Raw genomic sequence first — 27555 nt, forward strand, 5'->3', positions numbered from 1 at the left:
GGCGGCGTCGAGGTTCAACCGGCGGCCCAGCGGCGACGGCCTCAAGCACCACGTGTCGTCCCTGGCAGCCCCTGCGACGACCAGCGCAGCGTCGTCCATCATCCCGTCGTGGTCGCCCTGGGGGCCTGGCGCGCAGTCGCCGGCGCGGGGCAGCACCGACTACGGCACCCCGGCCGGTGGGTCGATCAACGGTCTCGGCGGGTATGGGCCCATGGACGGCGGAGGGGATGCGGCCATGTCTTCGTCGTCGATCAACGACGGCCACGGCGGCATGGCGGCCATGCAGCCGCAGTCTGCCCCGTCTTGGACGACAAACTCTGCGACCGCCACCAGCGGTGCCTCCAACGGCCACAGCCACGGTCACGGCCACGTCGGTGTCGGTGGCGGCGTCGATGGCAACGGTGGTGCCGGTCTGCATCCGGTCCCGTACGCCGACTCCCGTGGCATCCTGCCCCTCTTTACCCCTGCGCCCGAGGACGTGAGGTCGACGACGCACCAGCTCGAGGATCTGACGTGGACCGACTACTTTTCCAAGGTGCGTACGTCTGCCTCTTTCGCTTTCCCTCGAACTGCCTGCCCGCCTGCCTACGTTGAGAGTCGACGCAACGCAAGGCCATGCGCTGCGCTGCGACGCGCTGCGACGCGGTGCAATGCGAAGCGAGGCAGTGAGCGCGTGCGTGGGACCACGACGGAAGGAAGCTGACCGCACGGCCCCCCTTTCTCTCACCTGTTGCCTGTCTGCTTGGCCTTTGCGGCGTTCAGTTCCTCGACGACATCGGCGACGTCAGCCAGGCCGACGGCGCGATCCCGCCCGCCGTCGCCGCTGTGGGTTCTGGCCAGCACGCTGCCGGGATGATGCCGGAACTGCCATTTGGGCTTGCGACGCCCGGTTCTTCAGTCTCGGTAGCCGGAGGAGGAGGAGGCGGAGGCGGTACCGGCACCGGCACCGGCGGAGGGGTAGGGGGCGGCACACCTCGTCGATACGCCATGTGATGGTGCCCGGTGAGGCCAGGTCAGGCCGCGCCAGGCGTGCATGCATGTGTGCATACTGAGTAGGGCGCCCTTCGGTCAGTGCGCTGCTAGGGAAGGAGAAGCAAGGTGTACGGAACCCGCTCGTGCACGATCTCGCTCCCTTTGTCGCCCTCTGTCCCCATCGTGTCTACATCTCTCCTAGCCCACGGTTTGCACAGGCAGGCAGGCACACCATCGACGGTAGTACAGAACGTGCACGACCGCGACGATGGCGATCGGTAGAGCGGTGTGGCGGTACATTGCTTCGAGGCGGCGAATGGGGCCTGGCGCATCGATGCGACTTTACAGTCTGAAGGACTAAGACTGGTACGGGCGTCGAGGGCGTTGAGAAACATTGATTCCGCCCGGCCGATATGGGCTTGCTTGCGCCGTGCCCTTCTTGGCTTGGCTTGGCTTGGCTCGCCAGACCAGGCGGCTCTGTTTAGACACAGGCGGAAAGGCACCCCATCCATGATCATCGTCGGTCGGTTCTTTGTTGGTGCAGTAAAGGGTAGCGTAGCCCAACCCCCCCTCCTCGCCGCTCCTTGCCGCCTTTCTCTGTGTTCTGTTTGCGAGGACGTCGTGTCGTCATGCTCGTCGCGGATCGCCAGATTGCGCAGACAAGGTAGAAGGCAGCTAGCAGAGAAGAGCCGTAGATCGAGCTCGAGATACGTTGCTTCCTGAATGCACGTACGTACATCCCGCACGCTGGGCTACGCTAGGCTGGAGCTCAAGCCGCGGGCGATGCGATGGCGGCGGGGGTGTGTGTGGAAGGTGCGGCGCGGTGTGCGTACCGACCCCCTGCGTCGAGCTTGGCTTGCTTGCTTGCCCTTGCCCTGGTTGTGCATTCCAGCTGGCCTCGGTGCTGCCCCCTGCGTGCGTGCAGTTGGCTGGTAGCCTAGCTTGCTTGCCTTGCCTTGCCCGGCCAGAGCTTGCCTCTCTTCCTGCCCTGGGGCCGCCGCGCGTCAGGAAAACGGGGGCCAGCTCAGGGCTCAGGCTAGGGCCGAGCGAGATGAACGCGCCCCCCCCCCCTCTGGCCAGCCTGCCCGCCTGCCTGCCCGACCTAGCCTGGCCTTGAGCTCGGCTGGCGGGCCGGCGCGTCGGCGATCCCGCCCAAAACCTCGCCTCGCCTCGCCTCGCCTCGAGCCGCTCGGGTCGTGGCCGTGCCTGGCGCTGATCTCGCTCTCATATCGGTAGATGGATCTTGACCGCTTCTTCTTCGTCGTCGTCGTCGTCGTCGTCGTCGTCGTCGATGTCTTGGCCAGAGAGAGCGATGCTGATGACCTGGCAGGCAGGTCTTTGGCTCTAGCTCTGGCGACCCACCTGCAAGAAGGCCGGTCGTCGTACGTTGCGCCGTCGGTGGTACGGGTGTCGGGAAGTGGGCGCGTATCATGGCACCGTACGTCGGTGGCTGGACGCCGTCACACGCACGTACGCTACGCTGCACCATCGTATCGTTGCTGCCCCTTTGCGTCTGAAGCTTAGCTTGTCGATGATCGCGGCGTTGCACCCACCCGCGAAGATCGAGGGCGGGCGTTCCGATATACACGCGCACGCAACCAAGGCAGGCCGCCTGGAAAGGGGGCCGGCCGAGCCGCAACAACCAACCTGCAGGCGGGCGTTCCTCCCTTTGGCAGGCCCGCCCGGGGGCCAGAGGGGAAAAAAGACAGGCAGGCAGGCCAAAAAGCAAGCTTGCATGCGCTGCTAGGCCTGGAGAGGCCGGGGGGCTGCGCTGCCAGCTGAGGTTTTGGAATTCAGGATTTTGTGCGTCTGGCCTGGCTGTGCGAGGTTGGGCGTGCTGGCAGGCAGGCTGGGCGGCTGTCTGCCTGCGTCGGCTCTTCGCGTCGGCCGCCGCCTGCCGCCCAGACTAGCCTGGCGCCTGGCCTGGCCTGGCCTCGGGCTGAAGCGGCCAACGCGCATCCCTCGCTGGCCTCCGAGACGAGAGCATGGCACAAGGGCCTGCTGGCGCCCCCCCTTTGCTCGCCACCATCGCCCTGCCGTAGGCTGTCCTGCCTCCTCGTCCCCCCCGCTCCGCGTTCTTGATCCATCTCACCCACCCCTCCGTCTCCATCTTCTTCGCCATCGCATCCCGACGCCGCTGCCGCCCCTCCCGTCCATTTCTTTCACCCCCTTCGCGCGTGCTCGACCCCCCCTTCTGCCCCTCTTCCGTCGACTCACCACCCTCTTCGCCCCTCGCTCCCCTCCGATCCTCGTTTCGCTTCTCGGTTCGCCATCGTGCTGGTCATCCTGGTCGAACCTCGTCCGCCCATACCCTGTTCTTCTTCTCCTCGCACCCCCCTCACCCTGCAACAGCGATCAACCCACCGCACCACCAACCAACCCACCCCGTCGCTGCCTCGCCCCGAGGCCCCGCTCATTCACCACAACGCCTGCCTGCGCAATTGTCGGCTTCACCAGCCCCGAAGACCCCGAACGGCATCCATCGATCCTTGTCTTCTGCCGTCCACCTCCGACCCATCGCGGCACTCACGCCCTCGCTCATTTCGGGCCGACTCACTATTCGCTGGACGGAAACACGCCTCCGACCTACGCTCCGCTCTATCTACCCTTCATCTGGAGACCACCAGCGTCCCTCATCACAACCGGCGACTCTCACGGGTCCTCGACATTTCTCGTCCTCCTCATCCTCCCTTTCGGTCCCACACCATCACAGGTAGCCTCCTCGTAGGCCGCCTGAGACGACAGCATCGCGCGACACCACCTCGTGCAAGCTCAGGTCCGGCTCTTGACTCGCCCACCATCGAGCACCGCTGACTGGCGCGCCCGACCGCTTCGTCGTCATGAGCTCGTCATCAACCTCAGAGGGCGCTCGAGCTCGCGACGAGCAGATCCTCGCAGCCAAGAAGAAGGTGAGCCTGCCTGCCACCTCCCGAGCTCTGCCTATCTCGCGCCGCGCGTCCACTCACACCCGCTTTCTCTACCCTTGCCTCCTGCTTCCGTGGCACGCGTCTTAACAGCTCAAGAGCTTCCGTGCCAAGCAAGCCCAGATGGCGCGAGCTCAGTCCACTGCTTCGACCAGCGCCAAGCCCGTCGTCGACGTGGCTGCCCCCCTTATGGCCGAGCTCGATGCCCAGAGCCAACAAAATACCTGCAGACATAGCCGGACCGCCTCGCGCGGTGGTCATGGCCGCGGGCATTCGCGAGCCGGATCCATCTCCATCACCGGCCAGGCATTAGCATCCCAGGTGGCCGCCTCTGCAGCCGTGTCGACGAGTTCCCGGCCGTTTTCGACCCACAACGCCTCGGCCAGCCACCTTCGATCCCACTCCCGCTCGGGCTCGCGGAGTCTTGCCACCCGCTCGCGACCAAACAGCCTTCTGCTCGGCGGCCGCAAGGACGACGCGGTGCTGCTTGCGGTCGAGCACCCCGCCGGCGTCGACCCGCTCGGCGACTGGCGCGATGTGTCTGGTTCCCCCCTGCAGTCGTCTGGGACGGCTGCGGATCGATCCCAGCAGATCGCCGACGCATCCTCGCTCTTCACGCGGCCGACACCCGCTGCGGATCCGGAATCTGCAGCAGGTCCAGCCTCGACGGCATCGACCTCGAAGCAGGAACGGCGCCAGAGCCGGCACGCTCGCAGGACCAGCGTCGCCACCAAGCGCGAGAGCATGGAGATCATGGGAGGCATCGGGCTGGGTGTCGCCGTTTCGCCCTCGTACGATTCGCTCGCCTCGAGCCGCCGCCGCAGCTCCAGGATGTCCGGGCTCCCATCGGCGAGCGTCCTGTTCGGAGTGCCCGACGCCAGCGACGGTAGCAAGCCGTCGCAGCCTAACTGGGACTGGAAGACTGCGTTCGCCAACGCGGAAGCCGAAGAGCCGGAAAACGAAGAAGGTCGCTTGACGGCGCTCGAAAAGCTCGAAGGTCGCGTGCAACCGGCCGCGATCCCGGCTGGCGGCCAGTCTGGTTCTCAGTCCTGGCAGTCTCGCCGCATCTCTGGCCACCAGCGGCAGAGCAGCGTGCAGCTGCCCAGCTTCGACGACATGCACGGCAGCGACGGCATGGACCGTCGCGCGAGCATCCAGCTCCTCGAGTCAAACGAGAAGACGACATCAGAGGCGTCGTCGCCCGGCGCGCGCGAAGGCCGCCGCGGCAGCCTGACCGCACCCGCCACCAACTCGCTCCCGCCCAGGTCGCCCACCTCGCCCCTGACGCTCATCACGTCAAAGCGCCCCGGCTCGATGATTGTGCACCCGGAAGCCATCCAGCCCGAGGGCCTCGGCACCCTGATGGAGGAAGAGGAGGAGGAGGAGTCGCTGTCGCCGGTCCGCGAGCGAAGGAGCTTCGACACGCCCCTAAGCGGCTCGTCTAGCCTCGACGATGAGTTGCGCAGGCAGAGACGTGCCGCCGAGGAGGAGACCATCAAGAAGAACCGCCGTGCCAGCTTGACGCCGCGACCGCTCAAGCTCAAGTCCCGGCCACCGAGCCTGTACCTTGCGCCCAGCTTCGGCGCCATGTCGGCCAGCCACTCGCTCCCCACGCTGAGCCACTCCAACCCCAACTCTTCCGGCATCGCCAGCCCTTACTCGAACGACACGGACAAGACGCCGCGCCTTGAGAGCGACGCGCTGCTGCCGTCGGAGCCGCTGACGCCCAAAGTTGTCGACGACGCGCCCGCGAGGGACTCTCCGACCCTGGTCAAGAGTTGGTCGTTCGCCAACGCCCAGCAGAAACTCGCCAGCCAGGCTGCGACCGATGTGACCCCGGAGAGCAGCACCGACTCGGCAGTGCAGCGCGAGGTCACCCGCGCCTACCGCACCTCGATGGTCTTCAGCCCTCCGACGACCAACGTGCCAACGGCCGGTCCGCCCGCGCCTCGCGAGCGTCAGGGCATGCGCACGCTGAGGCTCGGCAGCCACCAGTCTTCGCTCGCGTCCCTCAGCTCCGTCGCAGAGTCGAACGTCTCGTCCTCGGACAGCATCGGCCAATCGATCGCTTCGAACCGTCGGCGCAACAGCATCATCCGCGCAGACTCTGGTTCCGTCACGCTCACGCAGGAGGAGCTCGGTAACGGACTGCCCAGCTCCGCGACGCCGAGGAACGCGCGCCGGAGCTCGATCCACTACAAGCCGTCCGGCCAGCACAGCGCCAGCGATTCGGTGGGCGGGCACTTTGCCACCCCTTCGCTCGCCAGCCTCGGTGGCGTGCCGATGGCCGTGCACGACGAGCTCAAGGCCAAGGCCAGCCGCGACGCTGCTCTGCTCGAGAGCACCAAGGACCAGCTCGAACGTCTGCAACGCGAGCTGGTGCTTGAGACCGAGCGCAGCGCGCGCGAGTTCGCTGAGCTCAAGCAGTCCAGCGGACAGGAGCAGACCGCCCTCCGGTCGCGTGTCGATGAACTCGAGACCGCCGTCGCGGAGGCCACGCAGAAGGTCGCGGAGCTGGAGCGCGAGCTGTGCGCCACGCGGGAGACGATTGAAGATCTCGAGGCGGAGCGAGACGTCCTGCGGGACGACGTCGAGGGATGGCGATCGCGCTGCCAGGACACCGAAAAGAGCCTCCGAAGCGAGCGCTCCAAGCTCGACGACCAACGCAAGCTCAAGAACGCCGCCAAGCTTCGGATCCACCAGCTGACCCAGGCGCTGGAGAAGGAAGGCATCGCCATCCCCGCCGACGAGGTCAACGTCGTCCAGGCACTCGACGAGATCCAGCTCGACGTCGTCTCCGTCCTGCGCAGCCCCGCGCTCGGCTCGGCCAGCCCCGTCCTGGGCGGCGGCTACTTTTCGCCCGCCGCGGCCGACCCGCCGCCGATGACGATCAAGCTGCTCGCCGACATGCGCCAGCAAATCTTCAACCTTGCTGGCAGCCTCGAGCATGAGCGATCCGAGCACCTCAAGGCCAAGGACGAGCTCGCTCGCCTGCGCGAGGAGCAGCTGCAAAGGAGCCAGTCGTGGACCAGCGCCAGCTTCGCCACCTCGGACACCGCCGACGAGATCCGTGAGAGCCACCGCGACCTGCCCGCATCGGGCGGTCCGACCCCGGAGAGGAGGCGCACCAGCAGCGGCGCCTCGGTTGTCGGCAAGAACAAGCGCCACGTCTTTGCCTACGACAGCAGCATGGGCAGCTTTGGCCAAAGCACCACCAGCCTCGGGTCCGCCAGCATGTCGATGACGACCGAGGAGCCGGCCACCGACGACGAGCGCAGCCATGGCTCGCCATCGACCAAGCAACCCTTCCTGGAAGCGGACGAGGCAGCCACCGGCCTGGGCATGGGCTCGTTGCAGACGCTCGACGAGATCGAGGAGGTCTCGGAAAGCGGCGTCGAGGACAGCAGCACCGCCGGCGTCAGCACCGACAGCACCGACGAGGACCGCCAACCTGTCGAGATGGAGACTGACCGGACGTGGGCCGACATCGAGGCCGGCATTGTTGATGACCGCCCAAGCCTCGACGTCTCCGAGTCGAGCTTTGGCGACCGCCAATACGAGGATGCCGCTTCGCCGATGCCGCTGCACTCGGAGAAGTTCTCGTCGCCTATGCACAGCCCGGCTCCGCCGTCGTCGTCGGCGACATTCGTCCCGCACCCGGGCAACCCGAACCACGGCTTCCGCTCGACGGGCAGCTCGCTCGAGAGCAACGACGGGCCGGCGACGCCTCCGCTCGACCACCATCACAACCGCTTCCTCGGCGACGATGCCAGCACGGCGTCTAGTCGGTGCCCCAGCCCGCGGCCGGAGTTTATCCCTGACTGGAACTTTGAGATGGCGATCCGGCGCGGTCGCCTGTCGCGCTCCGACAAGAAGGACGCCGCCATCGAGGACTTCTTTGGCATAATGCACGAGGGCAGCCTGCCACCCCTGACGACGTCGCAGGAGCCCATCGACATGCCTCCGATCCGCCTCAACGCCAGGGGCGAGGCTGCCATTGTCCCGCGCAGTACCGGCACGCGCGTCGCCTCGACCGTCGGCCGACGACCGCCGGTGGCCAGGAGCGCCTACGCGCGCGAGAGCTTCTCGGAGAGCAGCGGCAGCCCCTACGGCAGCTTCCAGGCGCGCGGCGGCGACCACGAGTCGTTCTCGGCCGCCTCGAGCGCCGCTGCGTTTGGCTCGCGGGCGCTGAGCCGGATGAGCCTCCAGGGCCTTACGAGCGCATTCAGCGGGCTCAGCGGCTACCTGACCAACCAGAGCGGTGCAGCCGTCACCGCCGCGGCGGCCGCCACCAAGATGTGCGGACCCGGAGAGATGGCCGAGGCCGACAGCGTCCATGCCAGCCTGAGCTGGACGGCGCAGCGACGTGCATTCGAGGATGGCAACGCCGAGGCCGAGGCCGAAGCCGCCGCCTTCTATGGTCCCAGGTCGGCCAACTCGCTCTTTGCCCGCGACATGGTCCCTTCCCCCGACGCCTTCTCGACCTCGAGCAAGGCCAGGAAGACCGCATCTCGAGCGTTTGTCGATGCCGCGACCATCCCTCCGCCGATGGCCACGCCCGTGTGGCAGCTCGACTTTAGCCGCTCGTCGATGGGCGGGCCTGTCTTTAGCCTATGATCGCTCAGCCCTTGCTCCTTCTCCTGCCAGCCCGGCCCTCCTCTCCCACGCTCGCTCCCTCGTCATCCCTCGTGCACCGCTCCATGGTCACCCGTCTTCCTTGCATCCCTCTCCAGCATCGTCGTCGCGTTCTGTCGGGCTGGGCTTGGCCCATCTTGGCTCCCCACCATCCATCTCCAGGTCCATTGTCACGTCACTGTCACGGTCTCTCTCATCTCTTCCTGTCGTCGCTGCTCCTTCTAGCCCTCTTCCCTGCGCAGCCAACCTTCGTCTTCGGCGCCATGCTTGCCCCCCTCCCCCTTTTCCACCTTTTCCTTCGACCCGCTCGTCCCTTTGCCTCTCGCCCCTTTTGCACAGTTCGGAGCTAGCCGGTCCATGCTTCCGAGTCGCGGCGATGACGGCCTAGGTACACGAGCGGTGGCCGTGGTAGAAATCCTAACGCTTACTTGACGGTTCCCGGACATGGCGCTGCTCCGGTGCGACCTGGATGGCCCTCTGCGTCCTTCGTTGGATGTGCGATCGACTGTCCCATTTCAGCTCGGGTCGAGCCGGATCGGGTCGCGGCGGCTAGGGGTCTACGTGGCTCGAGCGAGGAACGGCTCAAGAGGTCCCACGTCTCCTGCTCACGATGCTGGCACTTGGCGCCCTCGTCGGGATGGGGTGCGAGAGGAAATGATCGCTCATGCTCCTCCTTGGCCGTTTGGGATGCAGCTCGGTGTACGACTGAATCGAGAGGGACGCGAGCGGAGGTAGGATGCGCGTCTCTTGGCCCCGGTCGCCCTCCACGGCCAGTGCAGAGCGTGCATGCTCCGCTCCGACCTCGTGGCTCGCCCCATCGCCGCCCCCCGCGCCGACGTCCCGGCGCTGGAACCGATCGATCCAGGCACCCTGTAGCAACAGCCCTCTCGCGGCCCTGGGATCGTCGCTCGCGTCGAACTCGCCCTCGGGTCGCCCTCTTGCTCCGCCAGAGTCGTACCTGTAGGGATGCGCCCGAGAGAGAGGGCTGCAGGACCCGGTGCGTGATCGCCACAACGATTCGGGCGTCGATGGCTGCTGCTGCGGATGCTGGTGAGGGCCGACGGGCGAGAGCTGCAGCGTCAACGTCGACGCAGACGGCGGAGACGACGCGAGAGAGTGATGGGCCGACAGCTGCGGCCTTCTCCGGCGCGAGAGGACGACGTCCTGCTCGACCTGGGCATCAAACGTCCAGTAGTGGCCCTTGCCCGGCGCATTGACCTCGCGGTTGAGCTTGACAAAGTATCGCTGCGTGCTGAGGTTGTGCCGCAGCGTGTTCTGCAGCGTGCACGCGTTGCATGGCGGCGGGAAACAAGGGTAGGGGCCAAAAAGAGAGCCACAACACGGCGGAGAGACGAACGTTGAGCGTCGCGTGCAGACAGAGTCACGGCTCGCAGGCCTCCCGAGGCTCACCTTCCAGCTGTCCGTCGTCCCGACGCTGGCAAAGTAGGGGAACTTGGAGCTGCACTCGGCGTAGAGCTGCGAAAGCGTAAGGCGGCGCTGCGGCGACTTGAGGATGGCGATCTTGATGATCTCGGTGTAGGGGTAGGGCGGTCGCTGGTGCGGCGATCCGGGGAGCATGCGCGTCCATTCCTCGATGTAAAAGCGGCGGGCGTTTGAGGCGGCCCAGCCGGGCGCGGCGTACATGGCCTCCAGCGCAGCTTCCATGGCGGTTGGATTGAGCGGGGGTTCGAGCGTTTTACGAGGCGATGCGCGTGTGGCAGCCGATTGAGGCCGAGTTCCGATAGGGTCGTGTTTGTTGCTAGGCCTCGTGCGGGGCCTCTGTCTGGGCGACGGAGTCGGGTCGAGGGTATTGCGGAAACGCGTAGCGATGGATGCGAACGTTGATTGGACGACAAAAGGCGAGGATGGGAGGGGACCACCAAAGGAGACGATGCTGAGAGATTGGTGGCGAGGGAGCGACAATGGAACCGAGTTGCGTACGTGGTATATGTATGCTGGTGGGCAGGCAGGGAGGTGCGCTGCTCCGGTCGAGGCAGTAGGCTTGCGGTAAGAGGGTCTTTGGGGCGGGCGTCGAGCGCTGTGTGCGCATGCCCGGGCTAGACACCAGCACGCGACAGAGGGGCCGAGAGGTGGGACGAGGGCAGCCAGAGCAGCGAGGCATCGGAATGGGCCGGTGGGGACGAGACGACGACCAAGGATGAGGCCGACGGTGCTGACCGCTGCCGTCGTCCCAGGTGAAAGTGATGAAGGCACGCAGCGTTGCGCCATCGCCACGCCTCCGGCCGCATCGCTCTGCCTGGCTCCCTAGACCCACGCACGCACGTACAGGCCGGGGCCGGCAAAGAGATGGGTGCGGGTTCAGACCCTGCGCCTAGCCTCTTTGCGCTTCGGCCCGTTCCGTCGCAGTTGGTGTACACTAGTGTCTACGCCTGCCTCCCTTGCCTGGTGGAGCTTTGCTGAGCCGCTGCTATCTTGTTCGCCGCATCGGAAGACCGCACCTCGGGCGAATCCCGGTCGTCGGCAAGTCCGATCCGGGTCTGGTTTCCGTTTGTTAGCAGAGGAGACGCCGGACACACCGCAGGCCCTCTCCTTGGTCGCCGCAGTGGCCGAAGACCGCCTGGATGGCATCGGAGAAGGAAACGCGGATCGGACGGTCGGCGATATTACCAGAGCGTGAGGGAGCGGCGGGGGGCAGCGGCTCGGATCCCTTCTGTACCGGCATTGGAGACGCCATTAGCCTGACTTTCTGCCCTGGACCTGGCTACGTGCGGGCAAACCAGCGGGAACCAGCTTCCGTGCACGAGTTTGGCGCAGCTCCAAACAAAAGAGGCCGATAGAGACTGCTGCTCTGTCTGACGCGGGATGCAGATGAGCGGGGGCGAGGCAAGATTATTATTTGGCGGGAACTGATCCCGGTGCCTCGATCCATGCGCCGAAACCAGCAACATATGTAACGACGTTCTTGCATGGTCGGACCGGGAAAGTCGAGCGTGACCCATGGCCCTGCCCAGCTTCCCCTGCAAGCCAGGGAGGCGGGCAACAAGCAGGCCGAGGACCGACTCGAGGTGCGGCATAGTGAACGGAGCGGTGCGGTGCGGTGCGGCGCGGTGCGGTGAGCTGCGGCGAGGTTTGTTCTCGTCCTGGATTGGGAAACAGATCAAGGTTTGGCTGAGAGCCACTTGTTGCTGCTGCAGCTTAGCCCCCGCCAGGCCCCCTTGAGCTAACCTTCCACCCCCTTTTGTTTGCTGCTGCTGGAGCGTGAAGCTGCTGATAACTACCGCTGCGCCGTACGCCAGGCCGCTCCGAAGTGGGGGCACAGTACCGAGCCGGATATGCAGCGTGTTTGTGGACGTGCAGGCAGCTCTCTCAGGGCGGAGTAACTACACGACAAAGGGCCCGCTGATCCTGAAACGATGCCCGCTGTGTGTACCACGTCCTGTCTGCGAGCCCGGGCCTCCCTTTTGCCTCGCACGTCACAGCTCGCGACCGAGATGGGGCCGAGACCAAAATGTGATGTGTCGAGACGAGGCAACCAGGCGCCGTGTTCCGGGCTACTGCAGCTCTCACTAGAGCGACATGATGGCCATGATCCTTGTCCCGCGTCGGCATGTCCGAGCGCAGACGCCATCGATCCGCGTTCTAGCGCCAGCCTAGCAAATATGTATGGCGGTGGCTGGGTGATTATAGCACATCCAACCCTGTCGCGCTACCTGATCGGATATGCCGACCCAGTTGAGTCTCTCGAGGTTTCCGCAAGGCAGTGTCGCATTTCTCCATCTGACGAGCTCAAAGAACCTTCCTGATGAACATTCATTCCCTTGCGATTCAGCCTAGCTGTGTGCCTCCCCCGTCACCAAGCGCCAGGGGTCGAAAGGAGCGATGCGTATGTCGTTGCCTGCGCGTGGCAAAGCCCGCCTGCTTCTGTGTACCACTCTCGCCGGCTCCGACAAGTCTAGGTGCATCCTGGCTACAAAGTCAGGAAAAAGCGGCTAGCGGCCCAACAACACTGCTAACCTCTTCCGTGCGGCGGCTCTCATTGTGCCGCACAGACACGCCAAGCCGCGGTCAAACCAAAGCAGATCGAGGCGTAGCCCCATCGTTGGCCGAGGAGCGAGCCGCTGACGATGCGCGGCTCCGTTGTCTTGAAAGGTATCTGGCTAGCCGTATGGCTGTCTGGGGAAACTATTGGTACACGTACGTATAACGCCCCCTCGACGTCGGCCTCGCCGACTCGCACCTGGGCTGGCGAACACAAAGGCGGACTCGCGGGGCCCCTTGCCCGCCCCAACCAGCTTCAACCCGTGGATCGGCTCAACAGCACAGCTAGGCGTCCTCGCCTCTTTGAGCATACCGTGCAGACCCTTCGACTGCCACGGCGAGGCTCCGTCCTGTCCTTTTCCCCTCCACCCCTGCCCTTTTGCTTCTCGACAAACCCACCTGGTCGACTGCCCGGCACGTCAGACCAGTCGCACCCGCCTGGCGTTCCATCGCCGTCGATCGCTGGACGACATCTCAAACAATGGACGAGACGACTCTCCATTGCAACTGTAAGCTGAACCGGCCAAGTGCCTAGAGGTCCCATTCTTGTTTCGACGTCTCCGCCGCGGCTGCTGATCGACTCGACGGGCCCAACGATATTCCCAGCTGACCGGGCCGGCAATCGTCGTGCGTCTTTCCCTCCATTTTACTGAAGGGCTCAAGTGCCGCAAGTCGCTGCATCTCGAAGGTCGGTCAATGCGGACATCCACCAGTCGGAGCATCCGCTTCCAGGTGGCAAAAGACGTGGCAGCCCCCAGTCTCTGATGCCTTTTCTCACTGTGCCGCTGCGTCCCAGGCAAAGCCGTCGTCACGACGTGTTCCCGTGAGTGCTACGCGCGGCAATGCAGCAATGTGGCGGAAGCGCTGGCGCCCGCTGACTGAAAGGCTTCCCCTGCATCTTCCTCTCGTCTGCGCGTTACGCATTCATGGCTGCGCCTTGGAAGATATCTTCTGCGGTGGGTCGATTGATCTCGGTGCCTCCCAGGTGGGCGCGACCATGCAAGTCGGTTCCCGAGCCACTGACTCGTCTCTTGGACCGTTGCAACCAGCAGTCTCGTGCGCCAACGAGCTCTTCACCATCGAGCGCGCCTGTCCCGCTTGTGAAGCCGTGCTGGACCGGCCCGACGATGTCGTCGTCAGCTCACTCAACCCTTCCGCAGACTACCGGTCCGTGAGTGGCCCCACCTCGGCGTCCGTGTTCGCCATCAGCGATGCACAAGACCGATCGGCTCCCAAGCTGGACACCCGGATCTGGGCCGACACTAACCGAGTTGAGACCTCTGCCGGCGATATTGACCAGTCCGTCTTGGCCGGACTTGCGCCGGCCATCGTCATGGAGATTGCCGCGCGCAGTCTGCAGTTCTGGCAGTATCAGGTGAGGCTCTCTGCTCTCGCGGAGGTTGAGCGGCATGGAGAGCTTGGACTCAGCCTGCTCAAGGCTCATTGACGCCGCGCGCATCTTCTCCATCATTGTACCTGGCAGTGCTCCCAAGAGGTGAGCAAGAATCCGACCAGGATGGGCTTTCGACCACGCTCGTGCTAGGACTGGCGCAGATGCCCCAGCCCAGAGCACGCTTCCGTCCATTTCGCCCAATGTCTCCGCCTCTGACCCTCGCACGTTTCTCGACCGTCGGCCCGTTCGCCAGGCAGCGTTCCAGGCGATGATCCTAAGGAACGCTCAGGAGAAGAATGCGGTCCTCGAGCAGCGTCTGCAAGGGTAGGTGGATGGCGGCCCATGCACGGTATGGCGGAGTGCCGACCTCACCATTGGACCTTCTGGTTGAGCATGTGCTTCGCTTCACTGTCGATCTGCCCCTCTTTGATGATAGGCTTGTCAACGAAGGCAGGTTTTGCCTCTCTGCCGAGCCGGAGATGCAGCTCGAATGGCTGACGACAGCCATGCAAACGTCGCGACGACCGCCGCTCAACAGCCAACGCCGAAGTCGAAAGGGCACAGGACCGGGTCCGACGTAAGCCCTCGATACCATGCGCGCCTGCCGTCCGACGATCTCACCACTGACGAGCCGGTCACCGCGGCGAATCCGTGGCCATTCGCACAGGTCTGGAGGAGGGTGAGAGCATGTCGACTTCGGCGGTGGCCAGCACCGAGGCCGACATCCCTTGTTCGTTCCCTCACGCCCCGCACATCTCTCCTTCCATCCGTGGCGCTCCCGACAGAGTTGCGATACGAAAGAGTCAAGACGCAGCAGCTGCAAGAGGCGGTCCGCGATACGCAACGAGACTATAGCAAGCTCAAGGTGAAGACCGCGCAAGGGCGGCCGATCGTCGAGGGCGAGATGCCCGCGATGGAGCCACGGGCGTCATCGCCGACTGACCAGATCCCCTCATGAGCCGCTTCGACCCCAGGCGCAACACGATCAGCTGCTTGGGACCGCTGCAGCCGCTGGTTCCGCCAACATCGCACCCGGCGCAGACGACTGCGACATGGCGAGACACCGCACGGGATCGGCGGGGCCTGGACCTGAACGCAGCTTCGCGTCTAAGGTAAGGCCATCTGCCGTCGTCCGCCGCCCTCGGATCGTCCAGGCATCGGCCAGCCCCAGCTGACAGCATCCATCGGCCGCCGTCGCGATGGTGCAGGCCAACTTCGGCGACATCAAGGGGCTGAAGCCGGAGCCCTTCTGGCAGAGGTCGGGATGGGAAGCAAGCCTGCCAGCGCTGCGAAAGGAGCCGACCCCGGCAAAGGGATCCAAAGCCGGAGCGTCGGCCAATTTGCGAGCGAGCGCAACGGTGGGTGATGGCCGCGATGATGGCAATGCAGCGGGCGTTCCCCTCAGACCCGCCAGGCCGGACCTGACCCTCCTCTGATCGCCCCGACGCTCTGCGGCGCCGTTTCGAAGCAGACGTCGCCGATGGGTCTGCACAACCACAGCATCTTGCAGGCCCCGCGACACGCTGGCAGTCCCAGTCATCCTCCGCCGTCGCAGCAGCAGCAGCAGCAGCACGACGAATACGGCGGCGTCGCCACGCACCAGCATCGTCATCACCACCATCGCCATCATCGACACCGCCATGGATCCAAGCCTCCGACCGTGCCGCCACAAGACGCGCCGAAGCGCGAGTCAGGACGCGAGGCCTCGAGGCCCAGGCAGGAGTTCCTCTCGGCGGTCACGGGTGGGTGGACGGCGCGTTTGGTGCGAGCACGGGATCGACGGCGTGCGCTGACGCGGCCGCATCCGCGTGCTCTCTCCCTGCCAGCCAACGGCAACGCCTTTCGCTATGCGACGGCGCATTGACCCTTTTGCAAGACGAGCAGAGGTTGGGCCATGGCACCCGCGCGGCCACGGCGGACCTTTGGGTCGCGTTCTGCCGAGTCGACCCTGTGCGCCTCGAATTCGCACCCGTTCTGATCAATGCACACTGCTCGCTAGTTGACAATCTCCCAGGCGAGCTTCTTGCCGGCCCAGAAGGGGACGACCTGGACTTTGTCCGTGTCGCCGTCGCCCATCGCCTGGCACTTGGGGTGGACGTAGACGGGCGGGACTACGTTGGACGGCGCCTGTGTCCTGCGGAGCTTGATGGTGCCCTTGGCGAGCTGGTCGGGCTGGTCGTAGCCGTAGAACTTGCGGCCGTTGAGGCTGACGTAGTTTGCCAGCTGGTCCAGGGCGCCGAAGCTCTCGAGCAGCGTGGCGCAAAGCGGGACGAGGATGGGCGACGTGTAGACGCCGGCAGCGCAGCCGCACGCGATGACGCCCGTGGGCTCGAGGTCGTCGCCGGATGCCGCCGGACGCACGCCGGGAGCGCCGTGGGTGACGGCCGAGGGGTACTTGTTGGCGAGGGGGTGCGGCGCCGAGTCCGAGCCGAGGAAGAAGCGCGGGTGGCCTGCGGGTCGAAGGCGGGGGCACGGCACGGCAGCGTCAGCGTCAGCGTCAGCGGGGTCGTTTTCGAGGCCGGCGAGGGGCGCGCCGACGCTGGGCGCGCCGACGATGGGCGCGAAAATGATGAGCACGCCGCCGCTCTGGGCGCCCACTCACCGGAGCGGATGACGTCGCGGAGGGCCTGCCTGTCGCTGGGGAGCTTTGCGACGGGCTTGCAAAAGTTGAGGGGCTTGCCGGCCCAGTCGTCGACGACGAGCTGGAGGTGGTGCGGGGTGATTGTGCATCCGACCGTGTCGCCGCAGGCCTTGACGGCCTCGACGGCCTTTGCGGTGGTGGCGTGCTCGAGGACGATGCGGAGGTTGGGGAAGCGGTTGTGGATCTTGTGGAGGTGTGCGAGGAACTCATGCTCTGCGTTCATGACGCAGATGCCGCGGTCGATGTCGCTGGGCAGCTCGCCGTGGAGGTTGAGGACGAGGTTGCAGCGCTCCATTTCCTCGAAGATGGGGTAGTAGGTCTCGTAGTCCTCGATGCCGCCGTCCGAGTTGGTCGTGACGCCGCGCGGATACGACTTGACGCCGCGGACGATGCCCGCCGCTGCGGCCTTGCGGATCTCCTCTGGGGTGAGGGAAGGGCTGAGGTAGAGCGTGGCGAGGAAGTGGGTCGAGGGCGAGAGCTTGTGCAGCTGCGAGATGTACGACTCGGCGTCGGCGGCCGTCGTCAGCGGCGGGACGAGGTTGGGCATGACATAGGCCAGCGAGATGCCGCCCTCGCCGACGTGGGGCGTCACGAGCTCCGACATGGCACCCTGCCGCAGGTGGACGTGGAAGTCGGCGGGCGAGGGTATCGTCAGCTCGTCGGGCGCGCTCATGGTCGTCGTCGTCGTTGTCGTGGCGGTAGGAGGGGGAGGTGGGGGAGATGGGAAGAAGTGAGGGGTGGTGGGCCACGGCAGCGGGGAAGAGGTGTCGAGGAAGAAGAGGTCGGGAAGAAGAGCGCGCCGGGGGGGGGGACAGAGAAAAAGCGAGCCCTGCCTTGCCCCGCCTTGACTCGACTGCAGTCCGGGCGACTCTGCGGAAAAAAGTGCGGGGTCGTGGGCTGGCCATGGTCGGGCAGCTCCACACATCCGTCCGTCCGCATGCGCCGCATCGCTCAGGGTCAGGGCCAGTCATCGCACTCGACTCGACTCGACTCGACTCGACCGCCATCGTCCTGGTCCACAATCAACACAACTGGATTCGATCAACGCAGGCAGTCGAGACATGACATCTACACGGGCCCACGCCACTGCGCTAACCCAGGCGCAGGCCGAGGAGCAGACCGGCCATGAACGTGGCGCGGGGCTGGAAGTCGGCCATGAGAAAGTGCGTGGTACGGTTCCAGAGGCGCTGCGCCGTGCTGCCAGCGTAGCCCGTCGCAGACGAGCTGCCGGCCTCGCCGCCCGCAGCGCCGTTGACCAGCCGGTCGTATCGGTTGCCGATCGCCGACCAGTTGACGCTCACCAGGCGCTGCGTGTTGAGGTACTGGAGCAGGATGTAGACGCCGCCCAGCAGGAACGCAATCGCCTTGGCGCCCTTCTTGATAAAGATGCCAGCGCACAGGCCGCTGCGCGGAGGCGAGTTGGTAGAGGCCAGAGGCAAGTAGGGACGGTCAGCATGGCTGGGGGAACAGGCAGCCGGGCGGCGGCGCGGACGCCAACTCACCAGACGGTGCCAAACGAGAGCTGGTAGACGTTGACGCTGCTCTTGGGCTCCTCCTGGAGGATGGGGCCGTTGGCGTTGCCCACGCCGGGCTGCGGCTGCGCATAGGGTCTCGCCGACTCTGCGGCGCGGTGCAAGGACCGGGACCATGGAAGGAGCAGGGCCGTGCAAGTAGCGGAGAGAGGGGATATCAGTCGGCGGTCCAAGGGACGGCACAACCGGCAGGCCCACGGCGAGCCTCGGCGTCTACGCACCACAGTGCACCTTCTGACCGGCAAACGACGAGAGGCCGACGGCGGCGACGATGGATCCGCCGACGACGAGGCCGAGGCGGGACTGGGACGCGGGCGCCACGCGGGTCCTGGCGACGGCCTGCGGGGCGGGCTTCTGGAAGGCCTTGGGGAGGACGCGCTTGCCGTAGTAGGTGCGCAGCTGGGCCGGCCTGATGCCGAGGCCCATGCGCGACGCAGACGAGGCCAGCGGGTTCTGCGCACGAGCAGAGGTTGTAATGTGGATGGACGGGTGGATGGAGAGAGAGAGGTAAGCGATGGCTGGCGTCGGTGCGTCACGGCATGCACGGTCCCCGCGCGGCGCGGCGCGGCGCGTCGCGGCGCTGCTCACCAGGCCACCGCCGGCATGCAGGGCGGGTCGGAAGATGGAGAAGGATGCCATGTTGAGCGATGGTACGGTGGTGTCTGTGTGGATGGCGTCCGGTGGGGGAGATGGTGTTGACGAGGAGGAGCTGCCCGCCCTCGCAGGGTGGCGATGACCCTCGGCCCGCCTGTGCCCTGGCCTCTGCTGCTGCGCTCGTCACATCAGCGCGCCCGGTGCAGGGTGGCCTGGCTGGCCATGTGGAGGGAGGCCTGACGAAAAAAACACGTCAGGGCAGGCCTAGGCTCGTGGCCTGGCCCGAAAAAGTCGGGGGCGCGTGCGTCCCTTTGGCCTGACCTCGCCCCGACCTCGCCCAGCTTGTCCATGCTCGACCGACCTCGCAACGACATGACTTCGCCTGGCCACGTCGTTGCAGCCTACCATATCTCTCCCAACCACCACCAACCTTTGAATACAGCGTCGCTTTCGCAATCTTCGCTTGGACCGCGCCCTCCTCTGACCGCGAGGTCCACGGGTACCTCAAGCATCTCGCAACCAAGGACGGCCTCACATTCCAACAGCGCGTCAACCTGAGGTGCGCATACATGCGCTAGAACCGCCACATCTCCCCTCGCACTCGCACAACGCGCTCTCTGATACACCCCTCCATCCCCAGCATGTGAATGGCGAGAAGTACGACTGCTTTCTACGAGGGAGTAGTAGGCTGCACCTCTGCCGTGCGTAGGATAGCTACATCGAAAGTCACATGCTGCTGCGATGCGCATGTCTCGGACGTGGAGTGCACTGGTGATCGATTGCATCGACGTCGACGTTGGCCCCATCGAGGGGTATGTGAGCAAAGGCGGCGGCGACAGCCGAGCTGCGGCCGGTAAGAGGTAAGCGTGGAGGCTGGGCCGAAGCGCCTGACCCCAGCAGAGTGGGTTCGAGGCCCATGGGCTGTGCGGTTGGTCGAAGCGTCGTCGTTGAGGCCAGGCTCAGCAGGATCTGCAACGGGGATGCAGCGGGCTTTGACGTACAGGGCGGGCGATGACGAGCGGGATCGCGTTGACTCCTCGTGGCGATGCAGAGTGGCGTAGCGCCGCCAGCGTCACCGATGCTGCCGGCGCCGCTGAGAGGCGTCGATAGAACCTTCCGAGCAACGCCACCCAGTGACCTGGCAACGATGGCTGTAGTCCGCGAGGGGGAGATTGCGTCAAAATCGCTGCCGAAGCCGAACGAATGGGACGAAAGGGAGAGGTGGCGATGCAGAGACCAAGAGAGCGGCGCTGAGCCGTAAAGGCACTCACCAGCGCAAAAGAGGGCGGACGCTGCCTTGTCCACGTCGACGGCGGCCAGACTGGTGGCGGAACGGGACGACCTCCCTGGTGGTGGAGACGGCCGTGGTGTTTTGCGTTTTGTGCGGTGGCGCTTATCGTCGACGTCAATTGGGCCTTGTGTCTGAGACTGGCGCCGGCATGACTTGAGGCCGCCTCGATCTGTCGCCCGCAGAGAGACAGGAGGCAGCACGTCAGACATTGCGTGGGCCCGTCAGTGCTGATAGAGGTTGGCGAGGCAACATCGACGACATACATCGTCGGATGCACCAGCCAAAGTCGCCCGACTCGTTGCTGCCTTGGAATCGAGCGCAGTGGGCGGTCACAGGAGGGCGTTCCGGGCGGTGAGGCCGGGCGGATCGCAGCGAAATCGTTCGACGTTGGACGTTGGGCCAAAGAGGATGCGAGGTGACAGTGCCACCCTCGACGATGGTAGGATCAGAGCAATATGGCTAGGGCGCACAAACCCGCTGCTAGCCTGGTGCTGGGCGGCAGCGGGACCGGCCGGCCCAAAGTGCTGGCGTCGCACGGTGCAACAGTGCTCAAACGGCCAGGACTCTGACACACTCCTCGGTTCCTCGTAGCGGCCGAGAGAGAGCAAGAGGATATCCCGGAAAGCGGGACTACGGGCCAACCGGCCCGGCTCGCGATTATCCCAACATTTCTCGTCGTGTCGCTGCCAAAAAGGGGCTGAAGAATGCCATTCGACGCAGGCCTCCACGACCTTCTGCCGCAGTTGGCAGCACCAAAGTTGGATCTCCTCGTGCACCGAATCACGACCGAGCTGCACGCCGCAGCTCACCCTTGCCGCAGCATTTTTGGGCCTGCAATGTCGAGACAAAGAAAAAAATCGCCCAGAGAAAAGGTCGCGGCGCAAGCACAGCCTGTCTGCCCAGCCAGCGGGGGGACGAGACCAGCCGGCCGAGACAGAATGCGGTGGAAGAAAAAACTTCTTCGCCCGCTGCACGACCAAGGCCAGCTCGCCCAGGCACACAGGCGAGCCGCCCTTGCACGCTGGTTCCCCAGCGAGCGAAGGGTCAGGCCCTCCGTTTTGGCGGGGGGGCCGAAATCATAAATAGGGGATCCCCCCCTGACCCTCAACAAGGAATTCTCAGACGAGTTTGTATCCCGCCCCTCCCCCCTAACATTTGGCTCGGCCTACCGACACAACCGACACGACCACGCTGACCCATCCTCGCACTTTACCCACCTCTCGCGCTTGCCACCCCACAGTACTTCACGGAATCACTTAATAGAGTCGATTACCGGTATCTTACATGCTCAAATGCATGCCACAATTTTCAGTCTAGTGGATGAAGACGGAGCGTTGCGCCGCCCTTTACGACAGTGAGGCAATATCCAGGGCCTTGCCGGACCGCCTTCCCTCGGGGAGGTGGCTGGTTCTAGTCGCCCGCCGAGGACCTTTGCCCGAGGAGCAACATTGGCCTGCGACCTTCAGTGGGAGCTTGTTCCTGAGCTCCGAGGGAGGGTTGGCCGCTCAGATCTGATAGACCCCGCAAAGATTGTTGGCATGCGTTGGAGGCGTTGTAGGATCCGGTCTCTTAGTCGCTCTCTGGAATGATACCTGTGCCACCGTTCTCTTTTCCTCGCGATGGATCCAGCGCCTGGTGTGTCGCCGCCCTCGTAGTCGTCTGAGCGTCTGGGCCGTGTGTATGGCTAGCTGAAGGCGCTCGTCTCGACGTCTTCGCCACCAGCAGCAGTACCACGTTTCGCTAGCGGCAGCGACGGACGAGACGGGACGACGGTGCGGCTTGCGAGATGGTGTCGGCGCCGTCCACCTGCTTTCGGGTCGGGTCGCTGGCCCAGAGCGGGCGTGGCCGACCGACCAACCGACCGACCGACCGACCGAACGGACGATGTTGTTTTGCGGAGCCGTGACGGGGGGCAGAGGCTCGGGCCTCGGCCTTGCTTGGCCTGCCTGGGCCTAGCCTACCTGGCTCTCCGTCGCCCCTTTGAACCTGCGTGTGTGCAGGCAGGCAGGCAGGCAGGCAGGCGGCCGGGCCAGGAGGCTGTAGGCGGGAGGGCTCAGACCCTTTCTGCCCCCCTGCCTAGGCTGCTTTGTGTGTGTGTGTGTGTATTTTTTGGGAGCGCGCACGCGCCTTCTCTGAAAGGACCCGCTGCTCACCTCGGGCAAAAGAGAAGCCAGCGAGCAGGCAGACAGGCAGACGAAAGAGAAGCACAGGCAGGCCGGGCAGGCGGTAGGCCAGCCAGGGAGGGCCAGCCAGAGAGGAGGACAAGAGGGAGGGAGGCCCGACCAGCGTAGCTGCTGCAGACCCGAGCGCGGGCCTGCCAGCCCAGCCCAGCCCGACCCAGCGCACAGCGAGCGGGCCACCAGCTAGGCCCACCAGGCAACAGCGAGCGAGCGAGCGGGCAAGCAACACAGCAGCAAGCAAGCAAGCAGGCAGGCAAGCCAGCAGCAGCGTATCGGTCGACCTCGCCTCGACCACACGCCCTTCTCAGACCTCATCACCGAGGCACAGCGACACCAGCCCGCCTGCACCATCACCGCTGCCTCGTCACCATCACCCAGAGCACTCAACGTCAAACACCACCGCCCAGCCTCGGACCTGGTCTGTGCTCTTCCGCACCTGCACCGACACACTGGCACCCCTAATAGACGGCCAGCCAGACCACGCCAGCTAAACGAGCCGCCGCCGACGTCGTCCAACCCTGAAAGCAGACCGCTCTTCGAGAATCGTTCAATATCTCGACCTCGTCAAGACTCGACGCAGCTCAAAGGACAGCAGCCCCCGGCCCTGCTCTCGCAAGGTGACACTCCAGGCCAGCTCTTGCTGCTCCGTTCGAGCCTCGTCGAGGGTAAAGCCACTCTCGCTTCCACAACGCTCGGAGCCATCGCTGCTTCCCTGGTGCCCGACTAGATCCTCGCTCACTTCGTGATAGCTGCCACCGCTCCCGGAGATCCAGGCTCTTACCGGCGGACGGCGTCATCTGAAGACCTCACCACCCACTGCGGCTTCCTTCACTGCGCTCGACGTCCTTCTTGGCCCGGCCCGCCTCGCCTGCATCGATCCCCGGCACGCCTCCGACCTTGATCCCGACGACTGCGGCGCCGCTACCCTCGAGATGCTTCCGTCCTCCAGCTCGGTCCGCAAGAAGCGGAACTTCAAGGGCCTGCAGCTCACAGAGTCGCCATTGGCCTCGCCGCAGTCCGCCAAGCCCACCATTGGCAGCTCTGGGCTCGCGGGTCCATCGTCTTCCGATCCGACCGCCGCGGCATCACGGACATCGAAGCTGTCGGGCCGCAACGGGTCAGAGGCGGAGCCGGTCAACTACCACAGCAAGCTGAGCGAGCAGCTGGCCAACCTCGAGCTGGGCATCGAGTACAAGCTCGATCTCAAGAATGAGGACCTCACCACGTTGAGCGAGCTCGGGGCTGGAAACGGCGGTACGGTGACAAAGGTGAGCGGCTCGAACAGCGTCCTCGCGGTCGTTCGGGCGCGGTCGCCCCGATACAGGTCGCCTCGCAGACCAACGTCCGCCAAGAGGCCTGGCAGATGGCAGATCGTCGTCGCCACCTTGGCCGCCCTCGTTCGGCAGCTAGCCCCGTCATTCTCCCTTCCGAACGGCGCCGCTCATGCTGACGGCCTCTCCCGGAACCTTTTCTCGCCCCGCAGGTCTTACACGAAAAGAGCGGCACCGTCATGGCGAAAAAGGTGAGCCTGCCCATGCCGGCCCCGGCCGACGTCGATGGCGCAGCGGCCGGCCAGCTCCCCACTGACTCCTGGCCTTACCCCTGTCCCACCTGCCCGCCGATGTCTTCGTCTTCCGCCGCCATACAGGTCGTCTTTATCGACGCAAAGCCGACGGTGAGGAAGCAGATCCTGCGGGAACTGCAGATCCTCCACGAATGCAACTCCAAATACATCGTCAGCTTCTACGGCGCATACCTCAGCGAACCTCACATCTGCATGTGCATGGAGTTCATGGACAAAGGGTGAGTGCCGCCAGTGTGCCGTCCGTGCCCCCTTGGACGACGGGTGCTGACCGGCCGTGCTGGATCCTCCCTGCCGCCCTCGCGCATATCCTCTGCGCAGGTCCCTCGATGCCATCTACAAAAAGTACGGACCGATCCCGCCAGAGGTGTGCGGCAAGATTGCGGTGGCGGTGGTGCACGGCCTGACGTATCTGTACGACGAGCACCGGATCATCCACCGCGACGTCAAGCCGAGCAACATACTCGTCAACGGCATGGGCCAGATCAAGATCTGCGACTTTGGCGTCTCTGGCGAGCTCATCAACAGCATCGCCGACACGTTTGTCGGCACCAGCACCTACATGTCGCCGGAGAGGATCCAGGGCGACCAGTACAGCGTCAAGTCGGACGTGTGGTCGCTGGGCGTGTCGGTGATCGAGGTGGCGCTGGGCCGCTTCCCCTTTGCCGACGGCGAGGGCGGCTCGGACGACGAGGACGACCTGCCCGCTGACCTGGCCGGCACCCTGTCGCCCACCAAGCCCAACCCGCACCTTTCGGCGCGGCTGGACGGCGCCGCCGCCAAGGACAAGGCCAAGCGACGCAAGAGCCGCTCCGGCGTCAGCCTCGAAGGCTCGAGCGCGCAGATGAGCATCCTCGACCTCCTGCAGCACATTGTCAACGAACCGCCGCCGAAGCTGCCCGAGGGCAAGTTTCCCAAGGAGATGGAGGAGTTTGTCAACATCTGCCTCGTCAAGGACCCGGCCAAGCGGCAGACGCCCAAGGAGCTCACGCGCCACAAGTACGTCGTCGACTCGGAGGCGGCCAAGGTCGACCTGCTCGGCTGGGTCACGGCGATGAACTAGATGGCGTCGGGGCAGGGCGAGACGACCTGCGGCACACGCACCAGATGGATGGCACGGACCGGGCGGCAGCAGGCTACAGCCCGGGACCATGGTCGGCCGGCTTCGAGCGCGGGCCGGATGCGGTGCGAGTGGCAGCACCAGAGGCGGAGCTCTGGCAGCCACAGAATCCCGCTTCTCGGGAAGGCGTACGTGTACGGACTGCGGTCGACGGTCCCGAGAAACTCCAACTATTCCCCGCTCGCTTGTTGTTTCAAGGGGCCAGCTGCGTGGTGCCCCGGTCGAGCGCTGGCCGTACCACACCGCTTGGCTCGTTGACAGTTGAGCGGCTTCCGCCGCCGCGGCACCGCCGCCGTTGCTCTTCGGAGATTCTATACGCCTTGCCCTTCTTTGCGCGCTCCGTCGAAGGTCGCCAGCTTGCGGCTTGGCGTCCGACGCCCTGTCCGCATCGTGGTGGCCCGTCGGCCCGTCTTCGAGGGACGTCGGGTCGAGCGCTTGGTATCTTTGCGTCCGGGTTGACATGGCGGCATGAAGGGGGGAGCGCGGCACCAAAGGCCGTCGGGGAAGATGCGGTGGGGAAAGGGATCAGCGTGCCCCGGCCCATCTTTCCATCAAAAGGCTTGGTCGAGGAGGGCCAAGCATCGATGAGGGTACCAGGTGACGGGCTGTCACCCTCTCGTTCGAGGACGTGGAAGCCAGATACGCACGTACGGACCACAAACTCCGCCGGCGCGTACCTGCTTCCAAAGTGATCCCCGCCTGACCTGCTGCTGTGCGTACAGTACAGTACCGCCCGTCAGCAGCGACCTCTTTGTCGGAGACTTGTGATGAACGTTTTGCTCCGTAGTCAAATTCGCATGCCGTTGCGACCGACGGTCGGCTCAGTGGAACGTCGGTCCGGAGAGACAGAGAGATGGGAGGGGTTCCTCTCTCGAGGATGCTGGTCATCCTCTGGACGAACGCGTCGGACGTTCTTGCCGTGTCTCGGGAGGGATCGGATGGACCGTCCCGATGTATCGGAGCTGAGTCCGACGTCCCCTCCCATTCTTATTCCGTCCATGGGAAAGGCGCGCGGCTACTTCCGCTTGGCCGCTCTCAGCGGGATGCGATGCCGGATCCGCGAAAGAGAGAGGAGGTCGGTCGATACTCTGGTGGTGGCGGACTCGTTGGTGCGCTCGCCAGCGTGCCCGCCGTCCGTCGAGCCTGTTATGGATATGAGGTGGTCGGCCTCGAAGGACAACGCGACTCTCTGCCTCCGCTGAGCACTCACCAAGGCACCAGGAAGGGGGTGGCGGTGGCGGTTCCGACGACGTGATGCGATCACGAAAGAACAAGCAAGGCGCTCCTCCGCCGTTTCCGCCTCCGGGGCCTCATGCTTCGTCGGTGTCCGTTCCCCCCTGGCTTTGTTGTCGCAAGACACCGTCGGGTGGGAACTGGCACCAGCCTTGGGTCATGCCACCAAACCATGCAAGACGACGCGCAGCCCCAGCGCCGCCTCGTGGAACAAGGGAAAGGAGAGGAGCGGCCAGGTACGGAGGCTGGTTCGTACCGATTCGCATCAGACAAGCACGAGAGGCCAGGCTGCCTCGCGCCGCCCGGTCCGCTGCTTTGGGAAAGAGGAGGTGGCGCATCGAAGCAATCTAGCTGTTGCTCGCGCACTTTGCTGGCCAAACTCGCTCGCTGCCCATTGATTGGGTCCTCGCCCCGGCAGCAAGCGGCGACGTCGTCGGTGGTGGTGGCGGCAGCAGCAGCTGCTGCTGCAGGCAGATCCTCGTCGCCCCTTGCCTTTCGCATTTCACACGCGTCGTTGCGACATTGCCCCCGCCGCGAGACATTGAGCGAGGTCCTCCTTGCTTGGTTCCTTACCGTCCCTGCCTGCCTGTACCCTAGCCGGTCGATGGGACGCGCGCATTGACACCGGGTGGAGATGGTTCCGACGCCGCGTCTTCGATGGTCGACGTCATGCCTAACCCTCCCACTGGGCGACCCGCGCCGCCGATACAGGTGCCGCGGGAGCGATCACGAGCAGCGAGTCGGCGAGTCGGACAGCCTGGCCCGGCAAAGCTGGGCAACGCAGCGGGCAGGCCCGCGCGCGCAAGGGTCCGTGGCTGGTGTCTCAGGCGGCGCAGATCCCTGCCGACCGGCCTGCGAGTAGTTGCGACACGACGGTCGGTGACCTCGACATGTTTTGACAAGACACGACACGGCACGGCACGACACAGCACGACGCGGCACGACACAGCACGACGCGGCACGACACGGCACGACGCACACGAGCCCGACCAGGAGGCTAGGTGTCGCACTTTGCTTGCTGTGCCTGGCTTGGTCTGGCCTCGACGGGTGCCCGAGCGAAGCAAGGTGGTTCCTCTTCGTCGTCCGCAACGCTTTCAGAGCCGAAGGTGCTGGAAGACGTACGAGCAAATCAAAGAGGTGAGAGCACACCGATGGCCGGCAGCATGAAATCGAGCTGCCCGGGCTTCTTCCCACAGCTCCGTCTGGCCCCTGACTCCGGCCTCCCTACTGCTTGCCTGCCCGCCTGCCTCCCTTTCTCTCGGCTTTTCGCGTCTAATTTCGACTGAGGGCCGCCTCTTCTCCGCTGCCTCTTCTGTCCCTCACCTTTCTCCCGCTTTCCTGCCAGCTACAGTAGGGTGAGGGGCAGCGGAGGCACACTCGCTGCTCGTCCGAGATGCCCGGCCTTCCTTGGCTCAGCCGTGGCAGGAGAGCATGCATGCATGCGACCAACCTGGCCTGG

At 65.1% G+C, this 27555-nt stretch overlaps 8 protein-coding genes across 8 annotated transcripts in view; 5 read left to right on the forward strand and 3 right to left on the reverse strand.

Moving 5' to 3' along the window:
* The window catches only part of PFL1_05893 (uncharacterized protein), a gene marked incomplete at both ends in the record, with an annotated part of 3917 nt that extends 2924 nt beyond the window's left edge, over positions 1-993 (forward strand). Inside the window, 2 exons of the mRNA XM_007883429.1 lie at positions 137-535; positions 763-993. Of these exons, the coding sequence (XP_007881620.1) occupies positions 137-535; positions 763-993 (630 nt within the window). The remainder of the gene's footprint in view (positions 1-136; positions 536-762) is intronic.
* Positions 994-3812: 2819 nt separating this feature from the next.
* Positions 3813-8513, forward strand: PFL1_05894 (uncharacterized protein; the record flags this gene model as incomplete). Its single annotated transcript, XM_007883430.1, has 2 exons — positions 3813-3881; positions 3990-8513. The coding sequence occupies 2 exons, from the start codon at positions 3813-3815 to the stop codon at positions 8511-8513; spliced, it is 4593 nt and encodes a 1530-aa protein (XP_007881621.1).
* A 600-nt stretch (positions 8514-9113) lies between these two features.
* On the reverse strand, positions 9114-10196 carry PFL1_05895 (uncharacterized protein; the record flags this gene model as incomplete). Its single annotated transcript, XM_007883431.1, has 2 exons — positions 9114-9806; positions 9942-10196. 2 exons carry the CDS (start codon positions 10194-10196, stop codon positions 9114-9116), a joined length of 948 nt encoding a protein of 315 aa, XP_007881622.1.
* Positions 10197-13527: 3331 nt separating this feature from the next.
* On the forward strand, positions 13528-14251 carry PFL1_05896 (uncharacterized protein; the record flags this gene model as incomplete). The annotated part of the gene is made up of 3 exons (XM_007883432.1): positions 13528-13905; positions 14014-14025; positions 14177-14251. 3 exons carry the CDS (start codon positions 13528-13530, stop codon positions 14249-14251), a joined length of 465 nt encoding a protein of 154 aa, XP_007881623.1.
* An 871-nt stretch (positions 14252-15122) lies between these two features.
* PFL1_05897 (uncharacterized protein) lies at positions 15123-15787 on the forward strand (the record flags this gene model as incomplete). Its single annotated transcript, XM_007883433.1, has 3 exons — positions 15123-15281; positions 15395-15665; positions 15750-15787. The coding sequence occupies 3 exons, from the start codon at positions 15123-15125 to the stop codon at positions 15785-15787; spliced, it is 468 nt and encodes a 155-aa protein (XP_007881624.1).
* A 131-nt stretch (positions 15788-15918) lies between these two features.
* On the reverse strand, positions 15919-17237 carry PFL1_05898 (uncharacterized protein; the record flags this gene model as incomplete). Its single annotated transcript, XM_007883434.1, has 2 exons — positions 15919-16373; positions 16526-17237. 2 exons carry the CDS (start codon positions 17235-17237, stop codon positions 15919-15921), a joined length of 1167 nt encoding a protein of 388 aa, XP_007881625.1.
* A 418-nt stretch (positions 17238-17655) lies between these two features.
* Positions 17656-18735, reverse strand: PFL1_05899 (uncharacterized protein; the record flags this gene model as incomplete). Its single annotated transcript, XM_007883435.1, has 4 exons — positions 17656-17968; positions 18067-18184; positions 18318-18549; positions 18685-18735. The coding sequence occupies 4 exons, from the start codon at positions 18733-18735 to the stop codon at positions 17656-17658; spliced, it is 714 nt and encodes a 237-aa protein (XP_007881626.1).
* A 4358-nt stretch (positions 18736-23093) lies between these two features.
* PFL1_05900 (uncharacterized protein) lies at positions 23094-24806 on the forward strand (the record flags this gene model as incomplete). The annotated part of the gene is made up of 4 exons (XM_007883436.1): positions 23094-23429; positions 23645-23683; positions 23810-23964; positions 24065-24806. The coding sequence occupies 4 exons, from the start codon at positions 23094-23096 to the stop codon at positions 24804-24806; spliced, it is 1272 nt and encodes a 423-aa protein (XP_007881627.1).
* Positions 24807-27555: the final 2749 nt, after the last annotated feature.

This window comes from Pseudozyma flocculosa, assembly GCF_000417875.1.
Source record: "Pseudozyma flocculosa PF-1 unplaced genomic scaffold scaffold00022, whole genome shotgun sequence".
Lineage (NCBI taxonomy): Eukaryota > Fungi > Basidiomycota > Ustilaginomycetes > Ustilaginales > Ustilaginaceae > Pseudozyma > Pseudozyma flocculosa.